This window comes from Oncorhynchus clarkii, chromosome 5, assembly GCF_045791955.1.
Source record: "Oncorhynchus clarkii lewisi isolate Uvic-CL-2024 chromosome 5, UVic_Ocla_1.0, whole genome shotgun sequence".
Taxonomy (NCBI): Eukaryota; Metazoa; Chordata; class Actinopteri; order Salmoniformes; family Salmonidae; genus Oncorhynchus; species Oncorhynchus clarkii.
This window is the reverse complement of record NC_092151.1, coordinates 93,226,010-93,243,896: the sequence shown is the minus strand read 5'-3', so window position 1 is coordinate 93,243,896 and position 17,887 is coordinate 93,226,010. Positions and strand designations below refer to the sequence as shown.

General features: G+C 44.5%; 1 protein-coding gene across 1 annotated transcript in view; it reads right to left on the bottom strand.

The window, feature by feature from the left end:
• Nucleotides 1-6,813, bottom strand: part of LOC139409804 (espin like a) — a 44,923-nt gene extending 38,110 nt beyond the window's left edge. Inside the window, exons 1-2 of the mRNA XM_071155179.1 lie at nucleotides 5,963-6,813; nucleotides 2,110-2,300 (exon numbers count right to left, since the gene is read on the bottom strand). Of these exons, the coding sequence (XP_071011280.1) occupies nucleotides 2,110-2,300; nucleotides 5,963-6,265 (494 nt within the window). The 5' untranslated portion in view covers nucleotides 6,266-6,813. The remainder of the gene's footprint in view (nucleotides 1-2,109; nucleotides 2,301-5,962) is intronic.
• Nucleotides 6,814-17,887: the final 11,074 nt, after the last annotated feature.

Here is a 17,887-nt window from a genome sequence, read left to right as displayed (position 1 = left end):
AGGTTAGGGTTACCTCTCTGGGTCAGGTTAAGGTTAGGGTCAGGGTTACCTCTCTGGGTCAGGTTAAGGTTAGGGTTACCTCTCTGGGTCAGGTTAGGGTCAGGGTTACCTCTCTGTGTCAGGTTAAGGTTAGGGTTACCTCTCTGTGTCAGGTTAAGTTTAGGGTCAGGTTAAGGTTAGGATTACCTCTCTGGGTCAGGTTAAGGTTAGGGTCAGGGTTACCTCTCTGGGTCAGGTTAAAGCCCCACCTTATCTCAGCTCACTGGTCACCCCGAAAGCCAATTCCTCCTTTGGTCGCCTTTCCTTCCAGTTCTCTGCTGCCAATGACTGGAACGAACTGCAAAAATCACTGAAGCTGGAGACTCATATCTCCCTCAATAGCTTTAAGCACCAGCTGTGAGAGCAGTTTACAGATTACTGCACCTGTACTTAGCCCATCTGTAAACAGCCCATCTATCTACCTCATCCCCATACTGTATTTATTTATTTATCTTGCTCCTTTGCACCCCAGTATCACATTCATCTTCTGCAAATCCACCATTCCAGGATTTAATTGCTATATTATAATTACTTCGCCACCATGGCCTATTTATTTCCTTATCTTACCTCATTTGCACATGCTGTATATAGATTTCTGTTTTCTTTTTTCTACTGTATTATTGACTGTATGTTTTGTTCATTCCATGTGTAACTCTGTGTTGTTATATGTGTCGAATTGCTTTGCTTGATCTTGTTCTCAACTAGACTACCTGGCTAAATAAAGGTGTTCTCAACTAGACTACCTGGCTAAATAAAGGTGTTCTCAACTAGACTACCTGGCTAAATAAAGGTGTTCTCAACTAGACTACCTGGCTAAATAAAGGTGTTCTCAACTAGACTACCTGGCTAAATAAAGGTGAAATAAAAAAAATAAAAATAAAAGGATGAACTAAGCATGAACATCCATCACCTCTGAACAGATATTAGTAAGGAATGAGGACTATATTCTCCACTATGACCACTGAGTCAATGAGGACATTATTCTCCACTATGACCACTGTAAATCAATGAGGACTATATTCTCCACTATGACCACTGAGTCAATGAGGACATTATTCTCCACTATGACCAGTGTAAATCAATGAGGACTATATTCTCCACTATGACCACTGAGTCAATGAGGACATTATTCTCCACTATGACCACTGTAAATCAATGAGGACTATATTCTCCACTATGACCACTGTAATAAAATGAGGACTATATTCTCCACCAGGACCACTGAGTCAATGAGGACTATATTCTCCACTATGACCACTGAGTCAATGAGGACATTATTCTCCACTATGACCACTGTAAATCAATGAGGACTATATTCTCCACTATGACCACTGTAATAAAATGAGGACTATATTCTCCACTAGGACCACTGAGTCAATGAGGACATTATTCTCCACTATGACCACTGAGTCAATGAGGACTATATTCTCCACTATGACCACTGTAAGAGAATGAGGACCATATTCTCCACTATGACCACTGAGTCAATGAGGACATTATTCTCCACTATGACCACTGTAAATCAATGAGGACTATATTCTCCACTATGACCACTGTAATAAAATGAGGACTATATTCTCCACTAGGACCACTGTAATAAAATGAGGACTATATTCTCCACTATGACCACTGTAATAAAATGAGGACTATATTCTCCACTAGGACCACTGAGTCAATGAGGACTATATTCTCTACTATGACCACTGAATCAATGAGGACTATATTCTCCACTATGACCACTGAGTCAATGAGGACTATATTCTCCACTATGACCACTGAGTCAATGAGGACATTATTCTCCACTATGACCACTGAGTCAATGAGGACATTATTCTCCACTATGACCACTGTAAATCAATGAGGACTATATTCTCCACAATAAGTCAATGAGGACTATATTCTCCACTATAAGTCAATGAGGACATTATTCTCCACTATGACCACTGAGTCAATGAGGACATTTTTCTCCACTATGACCACTGTAAGACAAGCAGTGACAACCATCAACGTACTGACTGGATGGATGTGTAAAGGTAACAGTCCATACACGTTGTTCATCTTTGGTCCTACCCAGGTGCATGGTGGACCAGTAGTTTCAGACAGGTGAGGTCTCCCTTGGCAGCAGCGTAATGGGCGGGGACGGCCCCACAGTCCGTCGTCTCCTCGGCGACGCTACCAACCAACAGCAGCCAATGGACGACCTCCCCCCGTCCGAACCGAGCTGCGAGATGGAGCGCTGTCGCCCCGGCTGCATCCTGGTCCTACAAAACATCCACGGCTTGAATTAAATCAGGATCAGTATTGGACCATTAAAAGACATACGTTATCATGGCAGTCTTATAATGTGTTATAAAAGGCATTATAATGCAGTATACACCTTTAAGTACAGTGTTACCAAGTTCTTTAAAACATTTTTTTTATTTTATTTTTATTTTATTTTTATTTTACCTTTATTTAACGAGGCAAGTCAGTTAAGAACAAATTCTTATTTTCAATGGCGGCCTAGGAAACAGTGGGTTAACTGCCTTGTTCAGGGGCAGAACGACAGATTTGTACCTTGTCAGCTCGGGGGTTTGAACTCGCAACCTTTCGGGTTACTAGTCCAACGCTCTAACCACTAACCACTAGGCTACCCTTAACTTGTACATCTACGCATACAACCATAGATGTGCTTACGTACTATAATATATTAGGTCTGGAAAAAACAAAAAAAAACAGACCCAGAGATCTATTCATAATGGTACTACTGTATCAACACAGAGCACAAGACATGTTGTGAAAATCCAACTTGAGAAAGCCATCGTATTACAAGAACATAATCCTATTGGGTCAACTGTCTGAACACCCATATTGGCATATGAACATCTATCAAACCTAAAAAAAAAAAAATTAAAAAGCTTACAGATCACTTACTCACACCCCTGGGAGTTGAGTACAGGATAATCGGTATGAATACATCTTACAATCATGTGAGGGAATGTTAATTAACGATTTAAATATTCTTATTGCCCTTTTCACCCTTGCGTTATGAAGCACAATAAGCTGGAGCACGTACAGGTTCCCTCTGTTGGGAAGACCACCAATTTAGAAAAATGTTATCACTGGTCTGAACGATAACAAGAAACTCTGAACCTGGTCTTTAACTTGGAGCAGATGTATTTAAATGAGATCAACAGGTCGTTGAGGTTGAGAGACGGGCCGGTTTGAGTTAGAGTGAGAAAGAACTGAATTACAACCTACGTGAACAAACAAGTTTTTTTTTTTTTTAATTTAGGAGGGAGCGAGAGACGGGGGAGAGAGCGAGAGAAAGAGAGCGAGAGAAAGAGAGACCGAGACGGGGTAAGAGCGAGAGAAAGAGAGAAAGATAACCCATTATCCTAGTCATTATAGAATTCGACAGGACAACAAAGACATGGGCACGAGTAATGACAACACACCAGCTAGGGACTCTTCATCTGTCAACTTCACCTTTCATAAAGCACACGTCGAGAGAGAGAGAGAGAGAGAGAGAGAGAGAGAGAGAGAGAGAGAGAGAAAGCGAGAGAGAAAGCGAGAGAGAAAGCGAGAGAGAAAGCGAGAGAGAAAGCGAGAGAGAGAGAGCGTTGAGAGTGAGAGCGAGAGAGAGAGACTGTATATAATAGTCTGTATATCGTATAGTCTGTATATACAGTGCCTTGCGAAAGTATTCGGCCCCCTTGAACTTTGCGACCTTTTGCCACATTTCAGGCTTCAAACATAAAGATATAAAACTGTATTTTTTTGTGAAGAATCAACAACAAGTGGGACACAATCATGAAGTGGAACGACATTTATTGGATATTTCAAACTTTTTTAACAAATCAAAAACTGAAAAATTGGGCGTGAAAAATTATTCAGCCCCTTTACTTTCAGTGCAGCAAACTCTCTCCAGAAGTTCAGTGAGGATCTCTGAATGATCCAATGTTGACCTAAATGACTAATGATGATAAATACAATCCACCTGTGTGTAATCAAGTCTCCGTATAAATGCACCTGCACTGTGATAGTCTCAGAGGTCCATTAAAAGCGCAGAGAGCATCATGAAGAACAAGGAACACACCAGGCAGGTCCGAGATACTGTTGTGAAGAAGTTTAAAGCCGGATTTGGATACAAAAAGATTTCCCAAGCTTTAAACATCCCAAGGAGCACTGTGCAAGCGATAATATTGAAATGGAAGGAGTATCAGACCAATGCAAATCTACCAAGACCTGGCCGTCCCTCTAAACTTTCAGCTCATACAAGGAGAAGACTGATCAGAGATGCAGCCAAGAGGCCCATGATCACTCTGGATGAACTGCAGAGATCTACAGCTGAGGTGGGAGACTCTGTCCATAGGACAACAATCAGTCGTATATTGCACAAATCTGGCCTTTATGGAAGAGTGGCAAGAAGAAAGCCATTTCTTAAAGATATCCATAAAAAGTGTTGTTTAAAGTTTGCCACAAGCCACCTGGGAGACACACCAAACATGTGGAAGAAGGTGCTCTGGTCAGATGAAACCAAAATGTAACTTTTTGGCAACAATGCAAAACGTTTTGTTTGGCGTAAAAGCAACACAGCTGAACACATCATCCCCACTGTCAAACATGGTGGTGGCAGCATCATGGTTTGGGCCTGCTTTTCTTCAGCAGGGACAGGGAAGATGGTTAAAATTGATGGGAAGATGGATGGAGCCAAATACAGGACCATTCTGGAAGAAAACCTGATGGAGTCTGCAAAAGACCTGAGACTGGGACGGAGATTTGTCTTCCAACAAGACAATGATCCAAAACATAAAGCAAAATCTACAATGGAATGGTTCAAAAATAAACATATCCAGGTGTTAGAATGGCCAAGTCAAAGTCCAGACCTGAATCCAATCGAGAATCTGTGGAAAGAACTGAAAACTGCTGTTCACAAATGCTCTCCATCCAACCTCACTGAGCTCGAGCTGTTTTGCAAGGAGGAATAGGAAAACATTTCAGTCTCTCGATGTGCAAAACTGATAGAGACATACCCCAAGCGACTTACAGCTGTAATCGCAGCAAAAGGTGGCGCTACAAAGTATTAACTTAAGGGGGCTGAATAATTTTGCACGCCCAATTTTTCAGTTTTTGATTTGTTAAAAAAGTTTGAAATATCCAATAAATGTCGTTCCACTTCATGATTGTGTCCCACTTGTTGTTGATTCTTCACAAAAAAATACAGTTTTATATCTTTATGTTTGAAGCCTGAAATGTGGGAAAAGGTTGCAAAGTTCAAGGGGGCCGAATACTTTCGCAAGGCACTGTATACACGTAAGAGTCTGTATATATACTTAATATGACATTTGTAATGTCTTTATTGTTTTGAAACTTCTGTATGTGTAATGTTTACTGTTCATTTTTTATTGTTTATTTCACTTTTGTATATTATCTATCGCACTTGCTTTGGCAATGTTAACACATGTTTCCCCCATGCCAATAAAGCCCCTTGAATTGAGTCAGAAGCCAGGTGACTTTGGGTTAGTGTTTACATGCTACATGCTACATGCTACATGCTACATGCTACATGCTGCTTAAACACCACATCATGTGCAGTGAATGAGACAAGACCCCTGGGAAGTCCAGATACCATGAACTCCTTCTAAACTGCTCTTCACGCTGCTCCGTATAAACCAAGAGCTCTTGCCCTGATACATGGGTGCTGGCTAAATGCCATAAGGGGTCAACAGACACGTATGAGGGCAACAACTACACCAACTTATCACCATCTCTCTCCAGCCCCACCAGCGGCTCAACCAGCCTCACCATTATGTTGTAACTCTCTGGTCTACCCTCAGTAACACAGGAGGAATGATTTGTTATTTCAGGCTCAGCATTGTGTTGTAACTCTCTGGTCTACCCTCAGTAACACAGGAGGAATGATTTGTTATTTCAGGCTCACCTCTACATTGCAGCCCCCTTGGTCCACTAGCCACTGCAGTTCCCGGGCGTGGCCTGTAGCAGCAGCGTCGTGGGCGGGCGTGGCTCTGTTCAGGGCCCGGGCGTCGGCCGCCAGCCCCACCTCCACCACCAGGTAGCGCAGACATTCCAGGCGGCCGCAGCGAGCGGCGTGGTGCACCGGGCCTGCCCCCTGGGCGTCTGTGATGGAGGCTGAGACCGTGAGGCACCCAGAGGAGGACAGCTTCCTCAGGGCTGAGAGATCGCCTGCACGGGCTGCCTGGATCACCCGGTGCAGCACCATCATACATACACACCTGGCTGATGGCTGGCCCACGGTAGTCTATCTCCTATTCTGGCTCTGACAGGTGGCTGTTACACAAATAAGATGGACCTGGAGCCTGTTGCCTGGCCTACGGTAGTCTCTGTCTGTCTGTCTCCGTCGTCCGGTGTCTTTCTGGCTCTGACAGGTGGCTGTTACACAAATAAGATGGACCTGGACCCTGTTGCCTGGCCTACGGTAGTCTCTCTCTGGCTCTGGCTGTCTTCGTTGTCGGGTGTCTTTCTGGCTCTGCTGGGTGGCTGTGGTGCAAAGGTAGGCTGGAGCTGGAGTTCTCTCCTGATCATGTCAACTTAGCTTGCTCTCACACACACACACACACACACACACAAAGGCCACACTCGAACACACACACTCACAGCCGCATACAAACACACATACAGCCACACATGAATACACACATAGGCACACTCGATCACACACACACACACACACACACACACACACCAAGCCTCCTCCCAGCCAGGAGCCCACGGGAAAGTGACACCATGGGAGCAGCCAGCTGGCCAGCAGGCAGGGCTGAGAGAGGGAGGGAGGGCGGGAGAGAGGGAGGGTGTCATAGCGGCCCAATGAGGGAGGGACAGAGGGTCATAGTGGCCCAGGGAGGGAGGGGAGAGGGTTATAACGGCCCAGAGACCTAAAAAGATCATGAAAGACAGGTAGAAGGAACAAAGGTCCACCTTTCACAGCCTAGCACTTCCCTTTGTGCTGAGCTGAACACATGCTGCCACATGCTCCCATGCTTCACTGAAGACAGGGGATCGAGCCCCAAATGGCACCCTTATTCCAGATGTAGTGCACTCTACAGAGGTAGATTGTATTTACAGTATATACAGAGGTAGATTGTATTTACAGTATATACAGAGGTAGATTGTATTTATAGTATATAGAGGTAGATTGTATTTACAGTATACACAGAGGTAGATTGTATTTACAGTATATACAGAGGTAGATTGTATTTAAGGTATATACAGAGGTAGATTGGCTCTGGCAGCCAAAACAGTCAAATACTCGATCTTAAACATGAATCGATTCTCAGGTGCGATACGATTCTCAGGTGACAGTATTTTTCAGTGTCAACACGTTTCTAGTGGCCTTCTTCCATTACCACAGGTGTTCAGAGCACGCTAGATAGCTAATTACCACAGGTGTTCAGAGCACGCTAGATAGCTAATTACCACAGGTGTTCAGAGCACGCTAGATAGCTAATTACCACAGGGGTTCAGAGCACGCTAGTGTTCAGAGAAGCATAGATAGCTAATTACCACAGGTGTTCAGAGCACGCTAGATAGCTAATTACCACAGGGGTTCAGAGCACGCTAGATAGTTTTATACCACAGGTGTTCAGAGCACGCTAGATAGCTAATTACCACAGGTGTTCAGAGCACGCTAGATAGCTAATTACCACAGGTGTTCAGAGCACGCTAGATAGCTAAATACCACAGGTGTTCAGAGCACGCTAGATAGCTAATTACCACAGGTGTTCAGAGCACGTGTTATATAAATATTCATACACATAGCTCATATAAACAAAGACATTCCGTCGTAAGAACACATACACCCAGCCATAAGACTGACCCCCTCTTCCTTATATAAACACACATCTCATCTCCCTCTAACTGGCCGGTCCCAAGAGCAAAGAACTTTTGCTGTGCATCAATGGGGCCCGCTCTGGCTAGAGCAAGGCCCGCCTCCAACCCTCCGATCAGTCAAGAAGACCGAAACGACAAGACTCCACCTACTTTATTCTATGTATAAAAATGTATGTCACCATTGTATAGGCCTCTTTTTCACCTGGCTCCTTGCCGAGTTATGTGAACTAGGTCCGTGCACGTAAAACTGCGGGACAAGATATCTCTGACTCATTAAAACTGTCTTTTGTTACAACTGAAATCCACTCTGTCCAGCGTCCGTGATTTGGTCTCAACTCTCCAGTATTTGAACACTAACAAATTGGTAGCAGAGTTTGGTTGTTCTTGAATTCGATCTATTATAAGTTAGTGTGAGAGGACGAGACTGATCACGGCTAAAAAATCAGACGGAAGAGTGACTTCCCCAGCCATTCATCTTGCCTCAGGAAACCTGATCGGAGCGCTCTATATAAAGGTGAGCAGAGCCTGTTATATCGAAATCTGCATATTGTATTATAGCCTAAACCAAATTTTGATCAGAAAGTACTGGGCGTGAGTATGAATCGGTGCCCAAATTTTTTACATAAGAACCTAAGACATTGATTAAAGATATCTTGTTTTGTAAAAAAAATATATATATATATTCTTATTAATGGGCCTATACTCAGTTATTTTAATAGGAATGTGTGAATTGTGATTGACCAATGTGTTAAATTCCTCCAGGGACCCTATTTGTTCTGAAATCTGCATAGAAAACTGTCCTAATTATATATGTATTGGGTTGTGTATAGAGGTGACGTTAAATAGTGGCTGTGTTTTAACACGTAAAGGACACAATTATGGATGTTGGAAATTCAATGAGAATTTCATACGAATGAATGAATGATAGATGAACCGAATCTGCAAGTAAAAATGTTCTATACTATCGAATAAGGTCTTGTGGAGGTGTGGTTATAGATGAACCGAATCTGCAAGTAAAAATGTCCTATTTTTGATACGTTCTATACTATCGAATAAGGTCTTGTGGAGGTGTGGTTATAGTTTAATGATAGATGAACCGAATCTGCAAGTAAAAATGTCCTATTTTGATACGTTCTGTACTATCGAATAAGGTCTTGTGGAGGTGTGGTTATAGTTTAATGATAGATGAACCGAATCTGCAAGTAAAAATGTCCTATTTTGATACGTTCTGTACTATCGAATAAGGTCTTGTGGAGGTGTGGTTATAGTTGAATGATAGATGAACCGGATCTGCAAGTAAAATCTCCTGTTGATACATATAACATCGAATAGGTCTTGTGGAGGTGTGGTTGGATTGAATGAATCTGCATGAAAAATGCCCTATTAAAAAAGCTGTGTATTATTTAATAGGTTTTGTAAGAGGTGTAGTCGAGTAGATACAGGATATGTAAGTTTGGCGTTCCACAAGACAGAGATCGGGAATGATGTGGCTATTGCACATCAAACAATAAACATAATATGAACCAGAGTTGACATTCCATGATTTGGAGATGGGGGAAATTAAATTGAAAGAAACGTTTGTCGCGGAGTAGGTTGGGATACGTAACTGGGCTATTAGGCACACGTGCTGAAAGACAAAGCCACCTTAGTATCGAATGGCCGGGCAACTTTGACAGCAGCCGGGCTGGAATACTGATTTTCGTTTTTTTTCATTCCTGTTGATATTGCCTAAAGTTTAAAATTATTCTGACAATTGCTATAGAATCGCTGGAATTTACTGATATAAGTTCATAAAGGAATTTACTGAATTGTTTACAGAAAGTATTTAAATAATTCACTGAACAACTCTTAGTTGTCTAGAAATTCTATCTATATTTCCTAAAGAGCTAGAATTACTCTGAAAATTGTTATAGAACCGCATATATTCACTGATATATTGTTCCAAAAGGAAATCGCAGAATCATTTATAGAAAATACCTAAACGAATCGCTGAACAAATTCAAATAAAATACCGGTGAAATACACACGTGGCGGGCGTCACATACTGATAACCCCCTTTGTCTCGACCAGGGACAGGCTAAGCATACAACGATAGAAATAAACACCACATAGTAAGGATTGAATATACCTAAATAACGCATTATACACATTATCAGACGAACTAGATAAAATGTCTGCAGCTACCACGCCCAAACTAAAATTCAATGAATATTTAGATCAGAGTATGATTGATAGAGCGGGAGGTAAAGAACAGTATGGGAAAGTGGAGAAAGTGTGGAAAGGATTACGGATAAGATGGACACAAGCAGGTTATTTTAGCGGAGGACCACCTACAGGGGGGAAACTCCAAGATATGCAGACAGAATTAGAGGACGCAGTAGAGCATGCAAAAGCGAGTGAGGCGGAGAGAAACAAGATACACAGGTTCAAAAAAGTAGGTACAAGAGAGAGAGAGAGAGCGGAGGGGGAGCTCAAGATAGGTACATGGGCCATACAGGAGAGTAGGAGGGTGCTACCCAAAAACACACCAGACATGATGTGCGTGGCTATTGTGGCGTCCGGGGATGTTAAAGCTCCGCCTGAGAACTTGCTCACGGCTCCCCCTGTGGCCGTTTCTCCCTCACTATATCCACAATTGACAATGGAGGCAGTTCAGCCCCAGCCATACTCAAAGGGACAAAATCACCGGAGCCCGTCACACAACCCATTCCTGCCCAGGGCACCTCCCACAATACAGGCTCCAGTTCTGAGAATAGACCAAGGGGAGTTAAAAGGGGAAATTACCCTGGGGATAACGGCTGGCCATATGGTATGTGAACAGTTCGAAACTGGGATTCCAGGAGCAGGAGACCTCCCCCAGGAACGGAGGCCGCAATGCTCCTCTGTGAACTCTCTCACCTCTGAAACCAGAGGACACCTACAAACAAGATTAGATTCAAACCACTTCTATCAGACGGATAGGGAGGACTGTCATCAGAACATGGATATCGAAAACGAAGAAGAAATTGACATGGTGCTCACCCCAGCTCCGATGGGAGCTCCAAACGTGACTAAGATGCAGGAGCTGCTGAAATCATCAATAGCTCGAGCTAAGGAACTCAGGGAGCTAATAGCTAACCAAGATAACAACAGAGAGGGAGCCTACCGTGTGGAAGGCATAATGAGAGGAACAGTAACCAAAGTTACCGAATCAATGGGGTCCGAAACACTCCGTCGATCCTCCAGAATTGCTGATAGAAGAGAGCGAGAGCAGGAGATGGCAGGACAGTACCCCCTGCGACCGACACCAGGTGATGCACACACTGTGGAGTACCAGCCCTGGAAAATGACTGATTTAACAACACTGATGGGACAGATGCCTAGCCTACATGGAGGAGCTTCAGCGTGGCTACTTCAACTGCAGACACTTACGTCAGGCCTGCAACTCTGCCTAGGAGACATGAAAGCACTTCTAGCAAGAGCCACCGACCACGGAACCATGGAGGCCCTCATGACAGCAGCTGACCTTGGATGGCGGGCCCCAACACTGCCCATAGACCACTTCCGTACCAGATTATGGGAAGTTCTACGGAGAGCATACCCTACAGAAAGAAACCATGCCACCTTATCCTCCTTCACAATCAACCCAGGTGAGCAACCTGCAGCATACCTGGACAGGGCTAAGACCACATGGAGATCGGTCCACGAAGAACCATTCGATCACACTGATACCACACTCAGCATGTGGAAGGAAATGGTGGTCAACGGGTGTCCTGGAGATGTTAAAACCAAACTCAGAGGAACGGTAGGGTTGATTGCACTTCCTCTGACCCAATTCAATACGCATGTGCACCACCATGTGACCCAGCACAACAAGGAAAGAGGGGGTGCAGAGAGCCAGGTGCAGTCCCTCCAGGTACAACTCCTGAAACTCCAATTGAAGGAAGCACAACAAGGAGAAAAACCTAAGAAACAGATGGTGGCGGAAGAAACGAAGGAGCCGGGAACCAAAACAGACATCTCCCAAATAGTGGCCCAGACTGTCGCTCAGATGATCCAACAGCAGGCAGCCTCACTCACGGCCACTAGGGGGGCCCAACCACCCCAATACCCTCCCCCACAGCAGTATATCCTGCAACAACAACACCCAGTATGGGCTCGACGGGGTCCCTACACTGGACAACACAGAGGGGGAAACTACCAGTGTTTTAACTGCGGAATTACCGGTCATTTTGCCAGAGATTGCATGAAACCACTCTCCCCGCAGCAACAGCAATGGAGAGCAAGAGGAAGTGGGGGAAACCCACCTCTGCAACATCAGCAACCAGGACCCACACCCATGCATCAGCAACAGCCAGCATACAACCACCCAGAATCTAGCCACATGCAGCAGGAGCAGCAAGATTACAACCAACCCTCCCACTTCAACACCTGATCACCCAGTAAGAATGATGAGGATGCCACTCCTGCCGATGACCACACTGTCTGAAGCCCAAGAAGTGTACTGGCTAAAATGCCTACCCACAGGGCCTGCCACCCCTCACATCCAGTTTAAGTTCAACCAACTGAAAGCTCAAATCTACACTCTGCACCCATATAAGACTCCCCAAGCTGAGATCCATTGCACACTCAATGCAACAGAAACTGATGACTGCCTCTACACTGCAGACTGGGACGAAGACATGATGCACCTGACCCCACCTATCAGGTGTTGTACCATTGGGTGTGGCCCAGAGGGGGTGGCAGCACTGGTCATCCTACGATCAAGGAACCTCCATGCACCCCTGGCCTGGACGGCTGAAGCATCAACAGCCATAGCACTCCTGAAAACAGATATATCAGCGGCAGCAGCTCTGACTGCACCTGACTACAAGAACAAGTTCCATTTGGATGTTTCTGGAAGGGAAGGATTCACCTCATCCGTCCTATTCCAGAAACAAGAGGGGGAGAGAAGGGTCTTGATGTACTACTCTTCAAACTTGACCACATTGAGGTAGGACAGTCAACATGCTCCAGATACGTTGCTGCAGTAGCAAAAGCTATTGAAAAAACAGCTCACCTCGTGATGTCACCCTTCAATCAGCCATCATCCCTCAACCAGCATCGGCCAAATTAGCTGAAATCATCGGATTGACGCAGGTCCTCATCAGAGGAAAAGGAAAGACTGAATATCTATACAGACTCAGCCCATGCCCATGAAGCAGGCCACACTGATGGACCCAGAACTTTTATGAGAAACACATGGCCCCACACACGAAGGCAAACTAAAGACCCTCCAAAAAGGCCTCGCACATCTGGTGGCACCCTCACATAAAAAATATGACTGACTTATTTTATGACGATGATTTATTTTGTGACGAATGCAATGGTTGTGACAGACACAACCCAAAGAAACCATATCAAACACCAATGGGCTCATACGTAATACCTAATGCATGTTTTCAGGATATTAGTATAGACTACACCGACATGGGCCCCGAAAATTATCTAAAGGCAAACTCTATCTCCTAGTCATAGTAGATAGGTTCTCCAAATGGGTAGAGGCAATACTAACAAAAGGGGAGGATGCTAGGTCAGTCTTTAAGTGGCTACAAACCAAACTAATACCCAGGTATGGCATCCCAAGACAAATCAAATTTGACAAATGGCTTACATTTAACAAACACCTGAGACAGGTGGAAGAAAGATTTGGCATAACCCACAGATTTGGATCTGTGTACAGGCCCCAATCCCAAAATCTGGTGGAACGTCAAACCAAAAGCTAAGATAGCTAAAGTATGTGCCTCATGGGATAATGACTGGTAGAGTCATGCATGGTCCACCAAGGGAGGGAGGTCATATGCCCGCCCTTGATGTACAACAAATTGTAATGTCTAATTATGTGAAAAAACTGACGGTTCTCTCTGCAGCACTCTCTACCCAGGTTCACAAGGTCCAGGAGGGGGAGCTGCCGGGGGACACGCCACTACTGAAGGTAAAGGTTGGTGACGGGGTGTGGGTTACAGTCCACAAGAGAAAGTGGCTGGAACCCAGGTGGACTGGACCGTACGAAGTGAAGGAGGTTACTTCACACTCAGTCCAGGTCAAAGGTAAATCAGGCACACCTTGGCACCGCCTTACACATTGCACCCCAGCCCCAATTCCTTCTAGAACACTGACTGAAGTCAGAGCTGATTTGAGCGGCCTAAATTCGATTCCAAATGAAGACACTCCTTCCTCAGGTGATGCGGCATCAAACTCCGCCTCCCCTGAGAAGGGAACCTCGCCCAGAAATTTCTCCCTCTCTGGGTGAGGCTGGGGATATCTGGTCCCTTATTTGTGATATTCCTACTGATATTTGGAGTAACCCTAGGACTTTCACATGGTTAATTGAACAACTATTTCACCCTGCCACATCACATACACCAACCCCTACACATGTCCCTAACTCCTTTCCTGATATTACTCCCTCCAATCACTCCCGTCCCAAACGTAGCACTACACCTACAGACCCACCATGCAAACCAGACAAGGTTAGGAGCACCACCTTATGTATACCCACGATTGCAACCGCCACCTTTCTGCTATAGTTTTCACGTCTAATAGACGTGAAGAGGGGGATTTGTTATATAAATATTCATACACATAGCTCATATAAACAAAGACATTCCGTCGTAAGAACACATACACCCAGCCATAAGACTGACCCCCTCTTCCTTATATAAACACACATCTCATCTCCCTCTAACTGGCCGGTCCCAAGAGCAAAGAACTTTTGCTGTGCACCAATGGGGCCCGCTCTGGCTAGAGCAAGGCCCGCCTCCAACCCTCCGACCAGTCAAGAAGACCGAAACGACAAGACTCCACCTACTTTATTCTATGTATAAAAATGTATGTAACCATTGTATAGGCCTCTTTTTCACCTGGCTCCTTGCCGAGTTATGTGAACTAGGTCCGTGCACGTAAAACTGCGGGACAAGATATCTCTGACTCATTAAAACTGTCTTTTGTTACAACTGAAATCCACTCTGTCCAGCGTCCGTGATTTGGTCTCAACTCTCCAGTATTTGAACACTAACACACGCTAGATAGTTAATTACCACAGGTGTTCAGAGCACGCTAGATAGTTAATTACGACAGGTGTTCAGAGCACGCTAGATAGTTAATTACCACAGGTGTTCAGAGCACGCTAGATAGTTAATTACCACAGGTGTTCAGAGCACGCTAGATAGCTAATTACCACAGGTGTTCAGAGCACGCTAGATAGCTAATTACCACAGGGGTTCAGAGCACGCTAGTGTTCAGAGAAGCATAGATAGCTAATTACCACAGGTGTTCAGAGCACGCTAGATAGCTAATTAACACAGGGGTTCAGAGCACGCTAGATAGTTAATTACCACAGGTGTTCAGAGCACGCTAGATAGCTAATTACCACAGGTGTTCAGAGCACGCTAGATAGTTAATTACCACAGGTGTTCAGAGCACGCTAGATAGCTAATTACCACAGGTGTTCAGAGCACGCTAGATAGCTAATTACCACAGGTGTTCAGAGCACGCTAGATAGCTAATTACCACAGGTGTTCAGAGCACGCTAGATAGCTAATTACCACAGGTGTTCAGAGCACGCTAGATAGCTAATTACCACAGGTGTTCAGAGCACGCTAGATAGTTAATTACCACAGGTGTTCAGAGCACGCTAGATAGCTAATTACCACAGGTGTTCAGAGCAGCATAGATAGCTAATTACCACAGGTGTTCAAAGCACGCTAGATAGCTAATTACCACAGGTGTTCAGAGCACGCTAGATAGTTAATTACCACAGGTGTTCAGAGCACGCTAGATAGTTAATTACCACAGGTGTTCAGAGCATGCTAGATAGTTAATTACCACAGGTGTTCAGAGCACGCTAGATAGTTAAATACCACAGGTGTTCAGAGCACGCTAGATAGCAAATTACCACAGGTGTTCAGAGCACGCTAGATAGCTAATTACCACAGGTGTTCAGAGCACGCTAGATAGTTAATTACCACAGGTGTTCAGAGCACGCTAGATAACTAATTACCACAGGTGGTGTAAGCACAGGTGGTGTAACATGGAAATATGGCCATGTGTGTAAGGAAGTGCTATTTCTTATGCAGGTGACCAGCCTACTGCTATAACATTGCTATAACTGAGACAACGTATTTTCACAGTAAAACATGTTAGATCCCATACAGGATAGCTCCCACACCCACACACACAGCACACACACATTACACACACTAACTGCCGAGGACACACAGATAAGACATACACCCACACATTGGGAGGAAGAGACAGCCTTGACTTGCAGAAACCAGCGCACACACCTAATCTCCTTTCTAGCCGAACATTGTGTGACTGAGGACAGCGCACACACCTAATCTCCTTTTTTAGCTGAACATTGTGTGACAAGGAACGGCACGACAAGACTCAGAGGGATGACGGACGGCCCAACAGGACCAACCAGAAGACCAGAACTTCTAGACTCAACCTACTTTCTGTACTGTATATAACATACATGCACTCTGTTATCGGGGCTTCTTTTCTGCTGGTTCCTTAAGAACCGAATGAAATGGGCCCGTATATGTTGTACCAGATATCTTTACTCATAATTAAACTGTCACTTGTCATACAATTTACCACCTTGTCTGAATCGATCCTTGACCGGCTCACCCTCCTACATATCCCATTATCAACATGTGGAAACGCTAACCTCAATTAAAACCCTAGAAAAAGGTGTGTATGAGATAACGCCTTTGTCCATTGATTCTTATGTGCAATGTAATGGAACTGAGAGCCATGGTCAAGGGCTAGGCTAGGGGCCCTGGTCAAAAGTAGCGCACTATATAGGGAATAGGGTGCCATTTGGGACACTTGCAGAGGGGACGGAGGGAGCATGGTGTAACGGGAGAATTCCCCGTCGACAAGATGAAGGGGATACACCTGCATTCTACACCTTCATTGCTTCAACACCTGCATTCTACACCTCCTACACCTGCATTCTACACCTCCTACACCTGCATTCTACACCTTCATTGCTTCAACAGCTGCATTCCACACCTACACCTGCATTCTACACCTCCTACACCTGCATTCTACAACTTCTACACCTGCATTCTACACCTCCTACACCTGCATTCTACACCTTCATTGCTTCTACACCTGCATTCTACACCTTCTACACCAGCATTCTACACCGTCTACACCTGCATTCTACAACTTCTACACCTGCATTCTACACCTTCTACACCAGCATTCTACACCTTCTACACCAACATTCTACACCGTCTACACCTGCATTCTACAACTTCTACACCTGCATTCTACACCTTCTACACCTGCATTCTACACCTTCTACACCTGCATTCTACAACTTCTACACCTGCATTCTACACCTTCTACACCTGCATTCTACAACTTCTACACCTGCATTCTACACCACCTACACCTGCATTCTACACCTTCTACACCTGCATTCTACACCACCTACACCTGCATTCTACACCTTCTACACCTGCATTCTACACCGTCTACACCTGCATTCTACACCTGCATTCTACACCTTCTACACCTGCATTCTACACCTTCATTCTACACCTGCATTCTACACCTGCATTCTACACCTGCATTCTACACCTTCTACACCTGCATTCTACACCACCTACACCTGCATTCTACACCTGCATTCTACACCAGCTGATGTAAGAAAGGCTTTATAAATAACATTTGATGATACTGTGTAAAATCTATCAGATCAAATCAAATTTTATTTTTCACATGCTCCAAATACAACCTTACCGTGAAATACTTACTTACAAGCCCTTTAACCAACAACGCAACAATTCAAGAATAGAGTTAAGAAAATATTTACTCAATAAACTAAAGTAAAAACGGTAAAATAAAAATGTAAAGTAACACAAAAATAACGTGGCTATATACAGGGTATTACGGTACAGAGTCAATGTGGAGGCTATATACAGGGTGTTACGGTACAGAGTCAATGTGGAGGCTATATACA